This window comes from Chenopodium quinoa, unplaced genomic scaffold, assembly GCF_001683475.1.
Source record: "Chenopodium quinoa cultivar QQ74 unplaced genomic scaffold, ASM168347v1, whole genome shotgun sequence".
NCBI lineage: Eukaryota > Viridiplantae > Streptophyta > Magnoliopsida > Caryophyllales > Amaranthaceae > Chenopodium > Chenopodium quinoa.
The window spans coordinates 387,045-401,840 of NW_018742410.1; the positions used below are offsets into that span (position 1 = coordinate 387,045).

A 14,796-nucleotide genomic window follows, 5' to 3' on the forward strand; every position below is an offset into this window, starting at 1 on the left:
CCTGCCCATGCAGTTGCTATCTGCATCATATCGAGCATAATGTGGGAAATACCCTCGCTGTTGGTATGGCAAAAAGCACATTTAGTGGAAGCTAGGATCTTACTTTGTATTCCCTATTATTCAGTGGAGTATTATTCTTGCTACTAAGCTAGCTACGACGTATATTTTTAATTTAATTTAATTTTATTTATTTATTTATTTATTTTTATTTTTTTTTTGTTGGTTGAAGAATGTAGTCCTTGAGCAAACAATTCAATTAATAAGATTAAATTAAATCGTTCACTTAGAAGTAATATAACATAATCTACTCTTATAATATAATAGTCAAAACTAAAACAAAACTTTCTCATTATTCTTACATTCATTTTGATGTCTTATAATGCTTAGCTTGTAATAACCGATGATTTTATACTCATACTTCCTCTGTCCCATAATATAGTGTTGTATTTCTTTTTGTGTGGCTTAAAAATATTGAGCCCTTTTCAAAATATTTCTATTTTCGTTTTACATAATTTTATCAATGTAAACCTAATTTTCTACCTTTCCTATATAAAATACCCATCTATCCAAAGCTTTATTAATACGCAATTATTTATTTATTTACCTTTTCATTTAAAATACCTCACTTTTAAGACTTTTATATACTCCATATATATAAATATAATTAACGTATAAAAGTATAATTATAAAATTTGATATATTGATAATATACATTAAAATACATCTGGTAATTAAGATCTTATAAAAGCAAAAAAAATCTTTATTATATTTGTATAAATATATCGTCAAGGTTTATAAATTTTGACCATCAATCAAAAAAATATGTTGCATGCAATAGAGTTATAAAATTAAAAATTGTATAAAAGAGTAAGAGCCTCATTAAAAAGGGTGTTATCTACACCTAATTAAATTCATTGTTTTTAAAAGTAGATATTAATAAACGCAGTACGTGCATATGTGAGAAAAAAACAAACCAAAAAAAAAAACAAAACATGTAAGATAACTCATACTACGTAATAGACTAGAATTAAAAATATAATGTAAGAGAATAGAGGTTGTTAGGTCATAAAGACATCTTTTGATAGATAAAAATTTGGACACTAAAATACTAAAGAGATATCTTTGTAGTAAAGATATTCTCCACGATAAGCTAAGATAGGCCATATATGATCATCTTGACATATATAAGAATCATGGAATGTATATAGGTCGAGAGCATCACTCAAAAACTGACACGTGTAATTTTATACGATTGGTTTGATGATTCCATTGATTACCCCTTGCTTCCATGCATCCATCAAGTCTATAAATACCCGCATGTGTACGTAGTCTAGTACTCGTACATCACACAAATACAATCTTCTATAGTAATCTATCTTTACGCCGAGGTAAATTCCAATTTTTTTTTCCTTTTCTTTATTTTTCCATTTTCCAATTTTAAGTTTACTTAATATGAAGTACTATGCAACGGTAAACAAGATCGAGGATGTGATAATACTATTCACTTGCTTCCTCTTTTTTTCTTCATAATTTAGGTTTATTACAATATTTTACCCCTTATGTTGGTTGAGGATTTGACCATACACTCATACACTAAAAGAATCCACGTTTAGCTTAATTGTATTAAGATCTTTTTGTGCTTAACTTTATTTATTACTCGTGTTTATATTATCAACATTACATTTTTGTCGTTCTTTTTTAATGGGAGAATTAGTCTTAACTCACACTTGAAATATTCTCGATGACTAACTTGGTTTGCAATAATACATGTGTTGTATGTACAACGTAATAATGAAGGTACGTAGGAAAAATGGCATCAATCCAGTGTGAGAGGAAGGAGGAAGTAGCTGCGCAATTGAGCTGCGAGCAGAAAGCAACTTTAGACGAGTTGATCAAGTGCGCAGAGAAAACACTTGTGTCCGAGGATATCGCGAACAAGTCCCGTGCCATCGTTGCTGAAAAGGAATGCCTAAACAAGGCTGACGCTGCGGCAGCACGTGTATCCGCGGTAGCAGGTGTCTTGACAAACCAGACTTCTTCAGTATCCTTGGCTGTGTTTGGCACCAAGCAATGGGCGGGGTATCCCGTGACAAACTTCCCAGATCCTCTTGAAAGCGTGGGTCCCTTTGCACAAGCAGCCTTGTTTGGGAGTGTTAAGGGCGCGGTGGTTTATGGTGGCAAAAACCGCGCAGGTGTTGAATGTGGTTGGCTCCTTGCTTGGTCCGATGGGACAGGAAGGAAGGTACGTACATATACTACGTTACACAATACAACTTTTTATATATCATGCTTATATATATGTATGTGTATATATGGACCAAATAAGGGTTGGACTAGTGGTATCTGGTATGGGTTTGGTCTCATGACTTGAAGGTCATGAGATCAATTTCCAATACAGGCATCTAGGAGGAAGTAATTCCCTTATCTTTCCCCTGCCCTTACACTCGTGCAAAGTAATTCATCAGTACTTGTAGGTCATGAGATCAATTTCCAATACAGGTGTCTAGGAGGAAATGATTCCCTTATCTTTTCCCTACCCTTATCTTACACTCAAATTCATTACTTGTTCATACAATTTTCCAATAATCTCATATTCTTTCGTTTGTTTCCTTGTAATAACCAAAATTGGGGTTAGATCTACGCGGAGTGTGGTCCTAGAAGCAAGTTCAACAACATCGACTGGAATCGGATTGAAAAGAATTTGGATAACTCCGGGATCATCGCTAGTGCCAATGACAAGGAAACCGGAACTGCAGTGTATGCTACAATTCTCGGCGCCTCGGTTGGATCTGCAGTTGCTGCAGGCTACACTGGTTAAGCAAAATTCCTACGTAATACGATGACCAATAATAATAATAATAATGTACTAGATCCGATCCAGCTGGTCTAACTAGTTTTTAATAATTTGTTGTTGTTTTTCATTATTACGGGGGCATTATGAACCTACCTGTTGTTGTACGTAATAAGAACATGCAAAACTAGCAATGCAAGCTTGTATTTGCATGTTTAGTTAAACAACAGTCTATAAATGCTAGTACTAAATAAAAGTGCCCTTCTTTCTTATATTCAAACCAATAGCATCCAATAATTGAATACATTTCACATTTTTAGCTAGATTGCTTAATTAATTACTTTGAGGTGAAAATAATTCATCCATGGTCTATATTGAACCATAGTTTAATAGTTGGAAAAAAAAATTAATAATAAAAAAAAAAATTGGCATTACATATAATTATGCCATTGTTTAATTATGATTTTAAAAAATAGTAGGTGAAGGTAATCGGCCTGATACCATGACAAAATTTGTTAGGGTTATAATTGTATGTTACCCCTTTGACTGAATATTTAGCCAATGGATATTGCCAATATTCTAAACATAAGAGTGTAGAGTTAAAAATATTAAGATATGCCATATAGGCATATAATGATCATAAAGGCATCGTTGGTAAATCAAAATTTGGACACTAAATTAAAATACTAAATATTAAAGAGAAATCGATCATATACTTTGTAGTAAAGATATTCTCCACAATAAACTAATTAAAATATGCCATATAATGATCATATCTTGAGATATATAAGAATAATGGAATGAATGTATATAGGCCAAGAGCCTGAGAGCATCAATAAAAAATTGACGCGTGTTATTTTATATGTTTGGTTTGATGATTCTGGTAATTAAATCTCTTTTCCATCCATCAACTGATCAAGTCTATAAATACCAATATGTGTATGTAGTCTAGAACTCGTGTATCACACTAGCTAATACACAATCTTCAATTCTATAGTGATCGATCTTTACATAGCCAAGGTAATTTCCACATCTTCTCTTTATTTTTTCCATATGTCACTTTTTAGTCTTATTAGGGGCCGTTTGGTTTGGGGTAATCAGGAAAGGGAAAGAGAATCAACAAGAATGATTACCTTAGTTGTTGTTTGTTATGCCAATTCAATAATTCCCTTTCCCCACTTAATTACCCCAAACTCCTCTACTCTCATTCCCCACCCCCCCCCCCCCCCCATCCCCCCCCCCCATGGTATTTGCATTCCCTTTCCCCTAAGCCACCAACACCGCCACTGCTCCACCTACACTAACACCCCACTGCACCATCATCGGAACCCTTCCCACCACTGCCCCATCAGCACCGCCGCTCTTCCGGTCTTCCCACCACTGTCCCGTTAGCACCGCCACCGCCACCGCCCCACGACCCAAAACCATCGCTCGGTAGAAACCCCCTCCCCCCTAACCACTCATCCACCGACTTAAAATCTCATGAGCCACACGAAATCAACCACCCTCCACCTTAAAAACACACCACCCACAAGAAATTAACCATCCACCACTCTAAAAGTACCTATTCCAACTCATGAAATCAACTAGCTTTAGAGAGTCGTATCGGGTCGAGTTGGTCGGCGCAGCAACCGGAGGGAGAGTGTTAGTGGGTAGCGGGTAGCGGGTAGCAGGAGGGTCATGGATTGGCATAGGTGGAGAGAGATGCTTAAGGTGTGGTGAGAGTAAGGTTGTAGAGGAGAGAGATGGTTGAGGTATGGTAAGAGGAGGTTGTATGAGGTGTGGTTAGAGAAGGTGGAGTCTGAATGTCAATCCAAACAACAATTATAATCAAACACTTTTACTTTCCTTTCTCCTCCTTTCCCTTTGTTGATTTCATTCCGATTACCCCGTATAAACCAAACGACCCCTTAATATTATGAAACGGGCGAGACTTCGGTGATATTTATTAACTTCACACTCCAAAACTTTTCCATAATAATCACCATATTGTATGATATTACTCCGTAATTTGATGCCTCAAGTTATACTTTAGAAGTAATACGTGATACTTCGTACATGAATAAGATCATGTTTTCTTCGCCTTATTTTTACTGAATCGAAATTATTTTTACTGATTGAAACTTATTTTTACTGATTCTCTGTTATATTGCTCTTTAAACTTATGGTTTTTACTGATTATAACTTATTTTTACTGATTAAAACTTATTTGTTTATTGCATGCCAAAAAGGTGTTTTGCATTTAAAAGAAAACAAAATACAGAGGAAGTACTTCTTCTTCTTTTTTTTTTTTTTTTTTTTTTTTGTTTTGTTTCAAACGTTGTTATTATTGTTCTTCTTTTGAAATGTACTAGAAGGAGAATTAATAATTATTCTTAATAACTTACATTTTATTCTCGATGACTTATTAACTTGGTTTGTATATGAATGTATGCATGTATGCAATATAACATATATTGAAGCTAGAAAAATAATGGCATCAATCCAGTGTGAGAGGAAGAAGCCGCAACTGAGCTGTGAGCCAAAAGCAACATTAGATGAGTTGATCAAGTGCGCGAGGAGGCCAAATGCGCAGGTTGATGAAGGTGGGCTAGGTGCCTAGCTAGGTGGGTTATGTTGTCACCTATAATTACTATTACGGTCATGTTTGGATTGGGGGTAATAGATTAGGGGGTAATAAAAGTCAAATTTGAGAAAACATATGTAATTAGAGGGGTTGTTGTAGGAGACAAGGTGTTTACAAATGAAATAAAGTAGTTGTGTCATAAGGAAAAGAGAGAGATGGGGGAATTATTATCCTCATAATGAGGGTAATAGTTACCCACCCTCCCCCTACTGTAACTATTACCCCCAAAATGAGGGCATTAGTTCCTCTTCTTCACCTCATACTACACCATTACTACATAAATTTCCTTACAATCACGCCATCACTATCTCCTCCTTCCCTATATTCACTTTCATTTTGCTTAGTTTGACTTTTATTACCCTAGTAATACATCTCCCTCAATCCAAGCATGCCCTTCGGAGTACTAAATAAAAATGATCGATCTCTCTTTTGATTTCGAGTATGTCTAATGCACCTGTTGTACGTGGTATGAACATGCTAGCTAGCTTCTATCAGTCTATGTAAGTTACCTTGCATGTTAATTTCTACATTTATATAAGCTAAGAGCCAAAGTATGTATGTCATCCATGAGCAATTGAATCTTCATGAACTATAAAACCATATGTTATATATAAACTTGTATATTGAACATGATATGTAAGCAAACATGCATTGAATTTTCCTTGTACAGTTGTACTAATACGAAGTAATTACTAAACTTAACAAAGTTGTTAAAATATAACGATTAATTTCATCCCCTTGAAATAAAAGTAATTAATTTATATGAGCACTAGTATCACTTATAAATAAAGGAATAATATGTCCGACGGACACAAATACCTTTTTTTCGTCATAAATTATCGCTATAAACTTATAATTCATTGCCATTCTAGATGAGGTATTGAGTTGTAAATTCATGCTTAAAATCAATGTTTGCGATGGAGACAATATTTCATTTCCATGAACACGAGCTAAGTGCATAATTCCTTACAATATTCCAAACACACATTCATTTATTTTTTTATTTTTTTTTTAAATATAGAGTACATAGTGCGGAGTACATAATATTATATGTTAACGCTTACCAACAGGCCCTAAACCGGCATAGTTCAAATTTTATATACTACTCTCTGCAAAACCGTAAATAGATCAACAAAATATTCAATTAGCATGGCAATTTCGTAATTATACCAACAACTTTAATAAAAATTATAAGTCCGTAAGGCCGTATGAAGTATTTAATAAAAAATATTGATTTATTTACAATTTAGCATAACACTGAAACTAAACATTTTGCACTATTCACGTAATCCGCTTTTATTTTGTGCATAATGCAAGGAGGTTTTCTCAAAGGCCCTTTGAACATCTTCTATTCTTCCCCAAACAAAACCCCTTTATCAGTTGACCACTTTAGAATTCTCTCTCTTTCATTTTCATCATTCTCTCTTCCAAAACAGAGCAAAGGAAGAGATGTTGCTGGCAGTATTACTCTCCAACTCCGAGGGCAACATTCTCGTCGAAAGGTATTCAATTTTTACTTCTTTTTTCTGTGTTAATCTGCAAATTACTCATCTGGGATTTCCTCTTCTTGCTCCTTTTCATCTTGATAATGGATCTAAATTACCCAGTTTTGCTGAATTTAAGTACTGTTTATTCCCAATTATCATTTTTTTCTAGATACCCAGTATTTGATTTGCTTTGATCTGCTCTTGAATCACAATACTGTCTTTTCAATTTACCAAATTTGATTTTTTCTGTCCTGCAAATTTGTTTATTGTTTGATTTGTTATGTGGGTCTTCACTAAATTGGAGCTGATTTAGGGATTTTAATGAGTATGCTTGATAGATGTTAAAGAGAATAAATTTGGGGTTTTATGTTTTTTAAGATTGAAGTTATGTAAGTCTCAATTGTTTCTTTATGTTCAAAAGATGATTTATGCTACTTTTATGGGATCTGGGTTTAGATTTTTTGATTTCTAAGTCATCTCTGATAACTTTTAGAGTGTTAGTTCAATTAGCAGGATCTGCAACCATGTGTAAATTTGTTAACCTCAGTTTATGCTGCTTTGATGTTTTCACTGATACCGCGACTGAAGATTTCAATGATCCATTGGTGTTCATTTAGCTTGCCACTCCCCCGTTGTATTTCAGGTTCAATGGAGTTCCTGCTGAGGAGCGTTTGCATTGGCGAACTTTCTTAGTTAAGCTGGGTGCTGAGAATCTCAAGGATGCTAAGAATGAAGAGCTCTTTGTTGCTTCACACAAGTATGTAGCACTTCTGTTGTGATAAACATAAGATTCCTCAAACTTATAAGATTTAGAATACATTTCTGCTTTCATTTTAAATTGTGGTTGTGTAGTGCACTTCAATATCATTTAGGCGTTTACAATGTTGTTGCATCCTATTGGTGCAAGTTATAAATAAATATAAGGCTTGTCTTTAGCAAATCTTTGGTATTCAACATTATAAAGATGTTTTGCTTGTCAAATGGTCATTCGTTTCTCCATTGCTCCGCATCTTACTATGAGTGTTGGTCTTATAGACAATTAAGAGTGAAGAAAAGTCTTGGAATTTTACTCCATGTATCTGTGACATCAATAATGTTCTGTGGATTATATTGCAATAACTTGCTCAAATTTGGAATTCTATTTCCCCTTTGAAGAATGACTTTCCTGGCTGCACCAATGGTCATTGGTGATGGATATCCTGTCTGGCTGGTTAGGCTTGTGCATCCCTTGCTACATGCATTTGATTTCCTTATCATTTCAAATTTGCAAGATTTCATTATGTTGCGCAGCCCTTTTTACAGAGTCTTAAAGGCATAAGGATATCCTAATTTTACTACTAATTCAGATGTCTTCAGAATTTCCCATATATTGCTGTATCCTTGGTGTTATCAGATCTTGATTGTTGTTGTTCATGCTGAACAAGGAACTGTTTACTGGAAAATCTTGCGTGTGAGGCCATATGTGAATAGGACTTCTTCTCATTTAGAGTAAGTTCTGTTACGGATTTAACATCACTTAAGAAGACATGTCATTTCATCATGTTCATCATCTTAGTTGTAGGTCATAAACGATGTACTTGAATACTTGATTCCTTCCTTTAATCCCCTTGAATTGTATTACGAGTATCAAAGCCGGATAGTGGGTGTATTGTTATGCTGTAATTCACTCTGTACAATTGATTCCACTATTCTCTTTTTGTGCTTTAATTTTTATGCAGGTCAGTTTATATTGTTTATACTGTGCTTGGAGATATTCACATCTATCTTGTTGGCAAGGATGAGTATGACGAACTTGCTTGTAAGTATGTCTTTTCTCTGTGTCAGAATTAGGCTACAATGATCACTGTATGATGCAGTTTGAATTGCTAACTTGCCATTGCTTTTTCAATCCTGGTAACAAGTTGCAAAAGGGAAAAAATATTATTCACATTTACTCTGTGATTAACCTTATAAAAAAATGCATCTGTTATCAACAGCTTCAATAAAGAGAACTTAATTTGTGTTTGATAAATGTTTGATCAGTGACAATATGTGTCAATTGTCATCGTTGCTTTCATTTTCCTTGTATTTTGGACTTTTTGGTTGAGAGTGCCCAGTACTTATGTTGGTGATTGCATTTTTCTAGTGTCAGAAGTTATATTCATAATCACCTCGACGTTGAAGGATGTCTGCGGAAAACCACCAAATGAACGCATGTTCCTGGACAAATATGGAAGGATCTGCTTATGCCTTGATGAAATTGTTTGGACGGTAAGGACTTCATTACTTTGTTGCCATCATATTGGTCACTTTTATATTTCTGAATTGAATATTCAAGAGACATTTCTAGATAAACTTATTCACAAACACCTTTCATATCCAGGGAGTTCTGGAGAATACCGACAAAGAAAGAATCAAAAGACTTGTTAGGTTGAAGCCCCCAACCGAGTTCTGAATATACTGGAGGAGGGATCCTGCTTTACATTGCCATACTGTATATCTTGGAAACAATGGATCTTCAGACAATCTTGACGTGTGTTCAAGGAGAATTTACTGATTTGTATTTTTAGAAGAAATTGATGTCTGAGGAACTCTGAGAACAATTATTCTATTAGGGGCTAGCATTTGTGTAATTTGTGATATCAGCTGTCCTGATTAGTTGAGGTTCAGGGGCTTTCTTGTAATCGGCATCTAATCGAATTTTATTGCTGTTACAAACATACAAAGTACCTATTTCATACTACAGAGTTTGGAGACATAGCAGTACAGTTTGCAACCCATCAAATTCCCCTTCACTAATACTACATCACTAATTTTCAGATGGAAATATCGGCATACATATGTTCTCCGTCCATATTAATCATCACATCGATAGTGTAATTTGAATTGGCATTAAGGCAAGTAAATCCGAAATGAGGCATAATATTCATATCTAAATTGGGAAAATTTATTGGATTTGCTTTTATTATTACAAATTAAAGGATCGATTTTGAAGGAATATCCTAGTGAACAAGGTCGAAAACTAGATCTAGTGAACCAAATTGTTTTGAGACAGATTTGATTTCGAATGTAGTTGGACAAAAAGGTTGAATTACTGAGACTGCTCGAAAGAGTTGAAACAATCTGCAATATTTCGTTACAAGATGATGCATCATCTTTTGCAAAAGATCATTGAGAGCATGCAGTTCCTCAAACTAAACAAACTATAATATAGCATCTTGCAGACTTGCATGAAGTAACAATTCAGACATTTAAACAACTATGGTATATTACTAGAACAATAGTACAAAACATCAAACAGCAAAGAATTTTGGTAGCTCTCTCAAGGCTCAGAGGCTCAATGAGTCAAAGATCATATTTATACATCTCACTTCACACACATGCCAAACTGTAACAATATAAGTAAGCATCACCACAATAAAATTGGCGTTCCCCGGGTGCCTCGCCTTCAATCAGTGGGATCTTGCACATCTCCTTGATAGTTCCCTCCACCAGGTCATAGCCCAAGATTTTACCAGGGACATGAATAACCACCATCATGCATTTCTCTCCTCCATTACATTTTCTGCTAATTATTAGAGAAAGAACTGCAAATTCAGGATGATAAGCACCCGATAAGCAACTTGCTTTCCTTACAACTCCAAGATTTAAAGTGAACTTGAGGAGCCAACCTTCCTCATAATTGTCCAACATATGAACTTCCAAAGTCATGTCACTGTATTCATGCCACAGACACCACAGCTTCCCCTTGCATTCGAAACACTTCATGTTCCCTCTTTCTGGCCTGGAGAAAACGGGAGATGGCATTTTTGCAACCCGCTCTTTATCAACCTCCAAGTACAATGACTCCCCGCTGCTACAAACCCAATGGATAGAGCCTCTCCAATACACTCCGTTCCTGAGAGCCATATCGTTTAGAACCCTGATACTAATTTCATCCACATCTTTCCAGCACCCTGTCTCTGATGAATATACTTTGAGGGCATAATGATCGGGTGATGCCGATGTGTGTACAGAAACTATCTTGTAGCCATAGCTTAAACTGTGTGGATCAAAAGCCAGAGTGGCTGATAGAAAGGAGTTCTGAATGTTTGGAATCGTTCTCAATTGGCTAGTTATGGGATTGCAAACATGGAGATTCAGAACCTGGGAATTACTCAGACTGATGCTATAGTAGAGCAGTAGCCCGTTGCAAGACTGCAAGATTGATACAACCAGGCCAGCTAATGCAGGGATTTCAAATGTTGAGCTAGATGTCTCAGAAAATGATGGGAGACTAATATTTGAATCAGTAACAGGAAGAAACCAGTAAGCATAAGGCGATAGAACACATCTCCTGCGGAGGAAAATGCCAGAGATGGGCATGGAATCCTTCGGATTATGAAGCATGTGCAGGAGAGAGAAGTATGGGGCAGATATGAGGAAGTTCCAGTGTTTTGAGACAGATTTGAACTTCATCAGGGACTTAGTAGGCAGTCGGATGAGGATTTCTGTTAAGAGGTGCTCACACCCAGCAATTGCTTCAGCACATGCTGAAACTAAGCCCGGGTGTTCCAAGCAAGTTGTAAAGGCTGAATTGCTCTTGCTAGACATATTCCTCCGCCTCACTAATGATTCACGGAGTTATGAATGCTCCTTGTGAATGCTCTAGCAAGAAAAGTCTACAAGTTATCCATACATTATGAATTTATGAATGTCGACATTATGAATGCTCTAGCAAGACAAGTCTACAAGTTATCCATACATCATTTCCAGCATCGCTATGCCCCTCAGAAACACGACAATATAAAAGAATGACATAGCTAAAACAATTTCAAGAAGCAAAAGAAAAAACTTGTTCTATGTCGAGTGATGGATCTTCAATGCAGATAATCTACTCCGACAAATGAAAAAGAACCATTAAAATACGAATATAAAATATATATATAGATTGGTTCATGACCTCTTGCCAATCTTTTATCAATTTTGCAGGGCTTCATTTATATATAGAAAAAAATTATCCACAATATGACAATAACCTGTGACTCTGTGAGAACAGAGTCCAACTTCAAGCTGCACATCAGGCCATCAGGGTAGATGTTATATCAAAAAAAAAAAAGTGTTCTATGTCGAGTGATGTATCTTCCAAATCATCAGCTTCATACGAAGTATAAGAGCACGAGTTTCTAGTGCTATTCACACTTGAAATAATCAGCAATATATCTGCTAAGAGAAGGCATTGTTTTGCAAAAGCTTTTGCAGGGACTTCTTTCTAAGTCAAATTGAACAATTTCAATAAAGAATATAGTCCAGCACTACGAAGTTAATGGCTCAACAGTCACAACGAACATAGCCATTGGCATCAGAGCCGCACGAACTTGTAACGAACCGATTAGCACATTCACAAAAGCATACAGCACAAGTCCTGTCCATAATGAACTGATCACACAATCCACATTGAGAGGGCTTATGTTCAATCCAAAGATATGCTGTGATGATTGCTCATAACTGATACAAGCCAAATCAAAATCAATACCATAACACCATTGGAGTAACAATTATTCAATTCAACATTTGCTGTGATAAAAACATATGCTGTGACAAAAACATCATAAAGTTCCTAAACAACATGAATCCTGAATTCCTGACATAATCAAAAATCTTAACTAGCAATGGAAAGGGGGAAAAGGCCAGGAGTATACAAAGCGAGGCGATCATTAGTTCGATGTTTAGGCCGGTAAACCTGCTTAATACTACGGTTCTTCAAATTATAACTATAAAGTCTGCTTCTTGTTTCATTACACAACACCATATCTCCCCCATTTTCACCCTCATAATCACAAAAAGGATACACCACATCTCTAGCCATCCCAGATATAAAAATGTTAAACTTTCTATTCCAAATAAATTCACCCTCAATTTGATTCAACACCCAAATTTCCATTCTTGAAGGCCTTGAATAATTATCAACAGCACATAAACACCCTTTAAATTCAACCAAATATAACAAATCATATAATATAATCTCATTTTCATTTCCTTGAGGTGCTGGAATTACCCTAAATTCTTCTTCTTTAACATCCAAACACACCACAAAACCCGGTCCATTCTCAACGGTCCAGTAAAACTCCCGGTTCACCATTAACCCAAACCGCTTCACCTGAACAGGACAACTCTGTTTGATTTGTCGCCAACAACCGGAACCTGCTAACCCCGGTCCAAACTCAAAGAATTCACATTTTTCACCGGTTAATCCAACAACATACCGGTTCTCATCACCCAAAAATCCAAACCCACCATTTGAGGTGATGGAATTACCATTTGGCCCCGGAGGAAGACGAAGGAATTCCTGGGTACTAGGGTTACAAAGGTAAAAATACCGATCAGAAACAAAGCAAACAATTGGACCCTTTGATGGAAGAAATTGGAGAGAGAAATCAACGTAAGGGGTAAACCCGTTTTTAATGGAGTGGGTATTCGGGTCACGGTCGACCCGGAAGAGTTCTTCAAAGGGTCGGATTGAGAGGTGAACTGGGCGATCGGGAACTTTGACCGGTTCATCCGGGAGGTGGCGGAGGAAGAGGATGAGATTCGGCGGCGGTGGCGGTGGGATTGAGTGGTGGAGTTGGTGGCGGAGATCGGAGAGAAGAGGGTCGGAAGAAATGAGGAAATTCCAGAGTTTGCAAACGGATCGGAATTTGTAGAGGGATTTTATGGGGAGACGAGCCCAGATTTGGGTGAGAGAGTCTGGAGGTAGGCGGCCATTGATGGGTTTTCTCCAATTAGGGTTTGTGATTAACTGAGTGAGAGAGTCTGGATCTTCGTCCGCCATTGTTGGGGGTTTGGGAGCTTGTGATTGAGTTTTGTTTTGTAGGGTTTTGTTGATGAAGAAAAGGGGTTAACGAATAGCGGTGGAATGATGTTTTAGAAGGGTAATTTTGCCTAATTGAGGTTTTAATTTGATATGGCCGGAAACTCCCACAAGTTTAAACTCGATCAGGCTTTACTACCTTAAAAAGTGGGGAGGAAGTTTTTACGGAGAAAATTGACACTGTAAAGTCTCGTAGTCAAAAGTATTTACAAGGTAATGATTCAGGGATAAGTGTGTTTTGTTCACTTGATTTTAATAATATGAATTTAATTGAAATAAAAAAAAAATTATGAACTTATCAAAAATTTGAATTTGATTAGTCATTATTAACCATTTAACCCTAATCTCAACCTATTTTTTTAAAATTTATCTTAATTTATTTAAAATTTGTTTTTTTTTTTTAAATAAGTAATAATAAAGTAAATAAAATAGGATTACAATCATGATTTACATCGGATCTTCTCTAAGCAAATCTATATTATTCATATATGTCACATAAGTCTACCGACTCAACCTATACTCCGTATTAATAGAATCCTATCATGTTAAACATTTGTTCACCACGTTGTATAAAGAATGATAGAGTAATTACAAGACTCACAACTGTTACAAGTTACAACCTTTCAAAATTCAAACTAAGTTGAATTGTTGACAAAAACATTTCAAGCACCCACAACAAGACTACGTTGAAAGTATTGGATGGTTCGTGCGAATGGACGAATGGTGCGTAAATTATTATGTTCCATCTTTATTCAACTTTATTTTTTTCTTTATAGAATCTAGAAGCTGAACAAGTGGGTTTGTAACTGAGGAATTCAGGACCATTATTTTGGTCAATATCGTTTAGTCGTTTACCAACGAAAACATATTGATATACTATGTCACTTTGTCATTGTCCTATGTCCTATCTACTTTTGCAATAAAGGTGGTACCGTACTCTTTCAACCAAAGAATTGAATTAGGTAAACAGCTCAACTCCTACGAAGTCTCCCTTCAACCGACGCTTTCATTCGCATCACAGCAACATTACAACCATAATCATAGCATTTACAGTTGGCTGTTG

General features: G+C 35.9%; 4 protein-coding genes across 5 annotated transcripts; 2 read left to right on the forward strand and 2 right to left on the reverse strand.

Annotated features, from left to right (window-relative positions):
• Nucleotides 1-1,287: 1,287 nt before the first annotated feature.
• Nucleotides 1,288-3,071, forward strand: LOC110705154 (jasmonate-induced protein homolog). Its single transcript, XM_021883006.1, has 3 exons — nucleotides 1,288-1,388; nucleotides 1,798-2,242; nucleotides 2,636-3,071. Exons 2-3 carry the CDS (start codon nucleotides 1,811-1,813, stop codon nucleotides 2,816-2,818), a joined length of 615 nt encoding a protein of 204 aa, XP_021738698.1. The 5' UTR covers nucleotides 1,288-1,388; nucleotides 1,798-1,810; the 3' UTR covers nucleotides 2,819-3,071.
• Nucleotides 3,072-6,741: 3,670 nt separating this feature from the next.
• On the forward strand, nucleotides 6,742-9,649 carry LOC110705163. Of its 2 annotated transcripts, none has more exons than XM_021883018.1 (5): nucleotides 6,742-6,919; nucleotides 7,548-7,661; nucleotides 8,623-8,702; nucleotides 9,030-9,154; nucleotides 9,267-9,649. In XM_021883018.1, exons 1-5 carry the CDS (start codon nucleotides 6,867-6,869, stop codon nucleotides 9,336-9,338), a joined length of 444 nt encoding a protein of 147 aa, XP_021738710.1. In that variant the 5' UTR covers nucleotides 6,742-6,866; the 3' UTR covers nucleotides 9,339-9,649. The 2 variants fall into 2 exon arrangements, with proteins under 2 accessions (XP_021738710.1, XP_021738717.1); XM_021883025.1 differs by lacking the exon at nucleotides 6,742-6,919 and adding an exon at nucleotides 8,329-8,392.
• A 606-nt stretch (nucleotides 9,650-10,255) lies between these two features.
• Nucleotides 10,256-11,476, reverse strand: LOC110704699 (F-box protein At5g07610-like). Its single transcript, XM_021882515.1, has one exon. It carries the CDS (start codon nucleotides 11,474-11,476, stop codon nucleotides 10,256-10,258), a length of 1,221 nt encoding a protein of 406 aa, XP_021738207.1.
• A 701-nt stretch (nucleotides 11,477-12,177) lies between these two features.
• Nucleotides 12,178-13,694, reverse strand: LOC110704709 (F-box protein At5g18160-like). Its single transcript, XM_021882523.1, has 2 exons — nucleotides 12,565-13,694; nucleotides 12,178-12,370 (listed from the first exon to the last, which is right to left on the reverse strand). The coding sequence occupies exons 1-2, from the start codon at nucleotides 13,692-13,694 to the stop codon at nucleotides 12,178-12,180; spliced, it is 1,323 nt and encodes a 440-aa protein (XP_021738215.1).
• Between the last annotated feature and the right edge of the window lie 1,102 nt (nucleotides 13,695-14,796).

Excerpts from the sequence above, each read along its gene's own strand:
- LOC110705154 (XM_021883006.1), top strand. The coding sequence starts at position 1,811 with ATGGCATCAATCCAGTGTGAGAGGAAGGAGGAAGTAGCTGCGCAATTG. Across the intron at positions 2,243-2,635 it reads CCGATGGGACAGGAAGGAAG|ATCTACGCGGAGTGTGGTCC; the intron begins GTACGTACATAT and ends AATTGGGGTTAG.
- LOC110705163 (XM_021883018.1), top strand. The coding sequence starts at position 6,867 with ATGTTGCTGGCAGTATTACTCTCCAACTCCGAGGGCAACATTCTCGTC. Across the intron at positions 7,662-8,622 it reads CTCTTTGTTGCTTCACACAA|GTCAGTTTATATTGTTTATA; the intron begins GTATGTAGCACT and ends ATTTTTATGCAG. Across the intron at positions 9,155-9,266 it reads TTGATGAAATTGTTTGGACG|GGAGTTCTGGAGAATACCGA; the intron begins GTAAGGACTTCA and ends TTTCATATCCAG.
- LOC110704699 (XM_021882515.1), bottom strand. The coding sequence starts at position 11,476 with ATGTCTAGCAAGAGCAATTCAGCCTTTACAACTTGCTTGGAACACCCG.
- LOC110704709 (XM_021882523.1), bottom strand. The coding sequence starts at position 13,694 with ATGGCGGACGAAGATCCAGACTCTCTCACTCAGTTAATCACAAACCCT. Across the intron at positions 12,371-12,564 it reads ACTAATGATCGCCTCGCTTT|TTATGAGCAATCATCACAGC; the intron begins GTATACTCCTGG and ends GGCTTGTATCAG.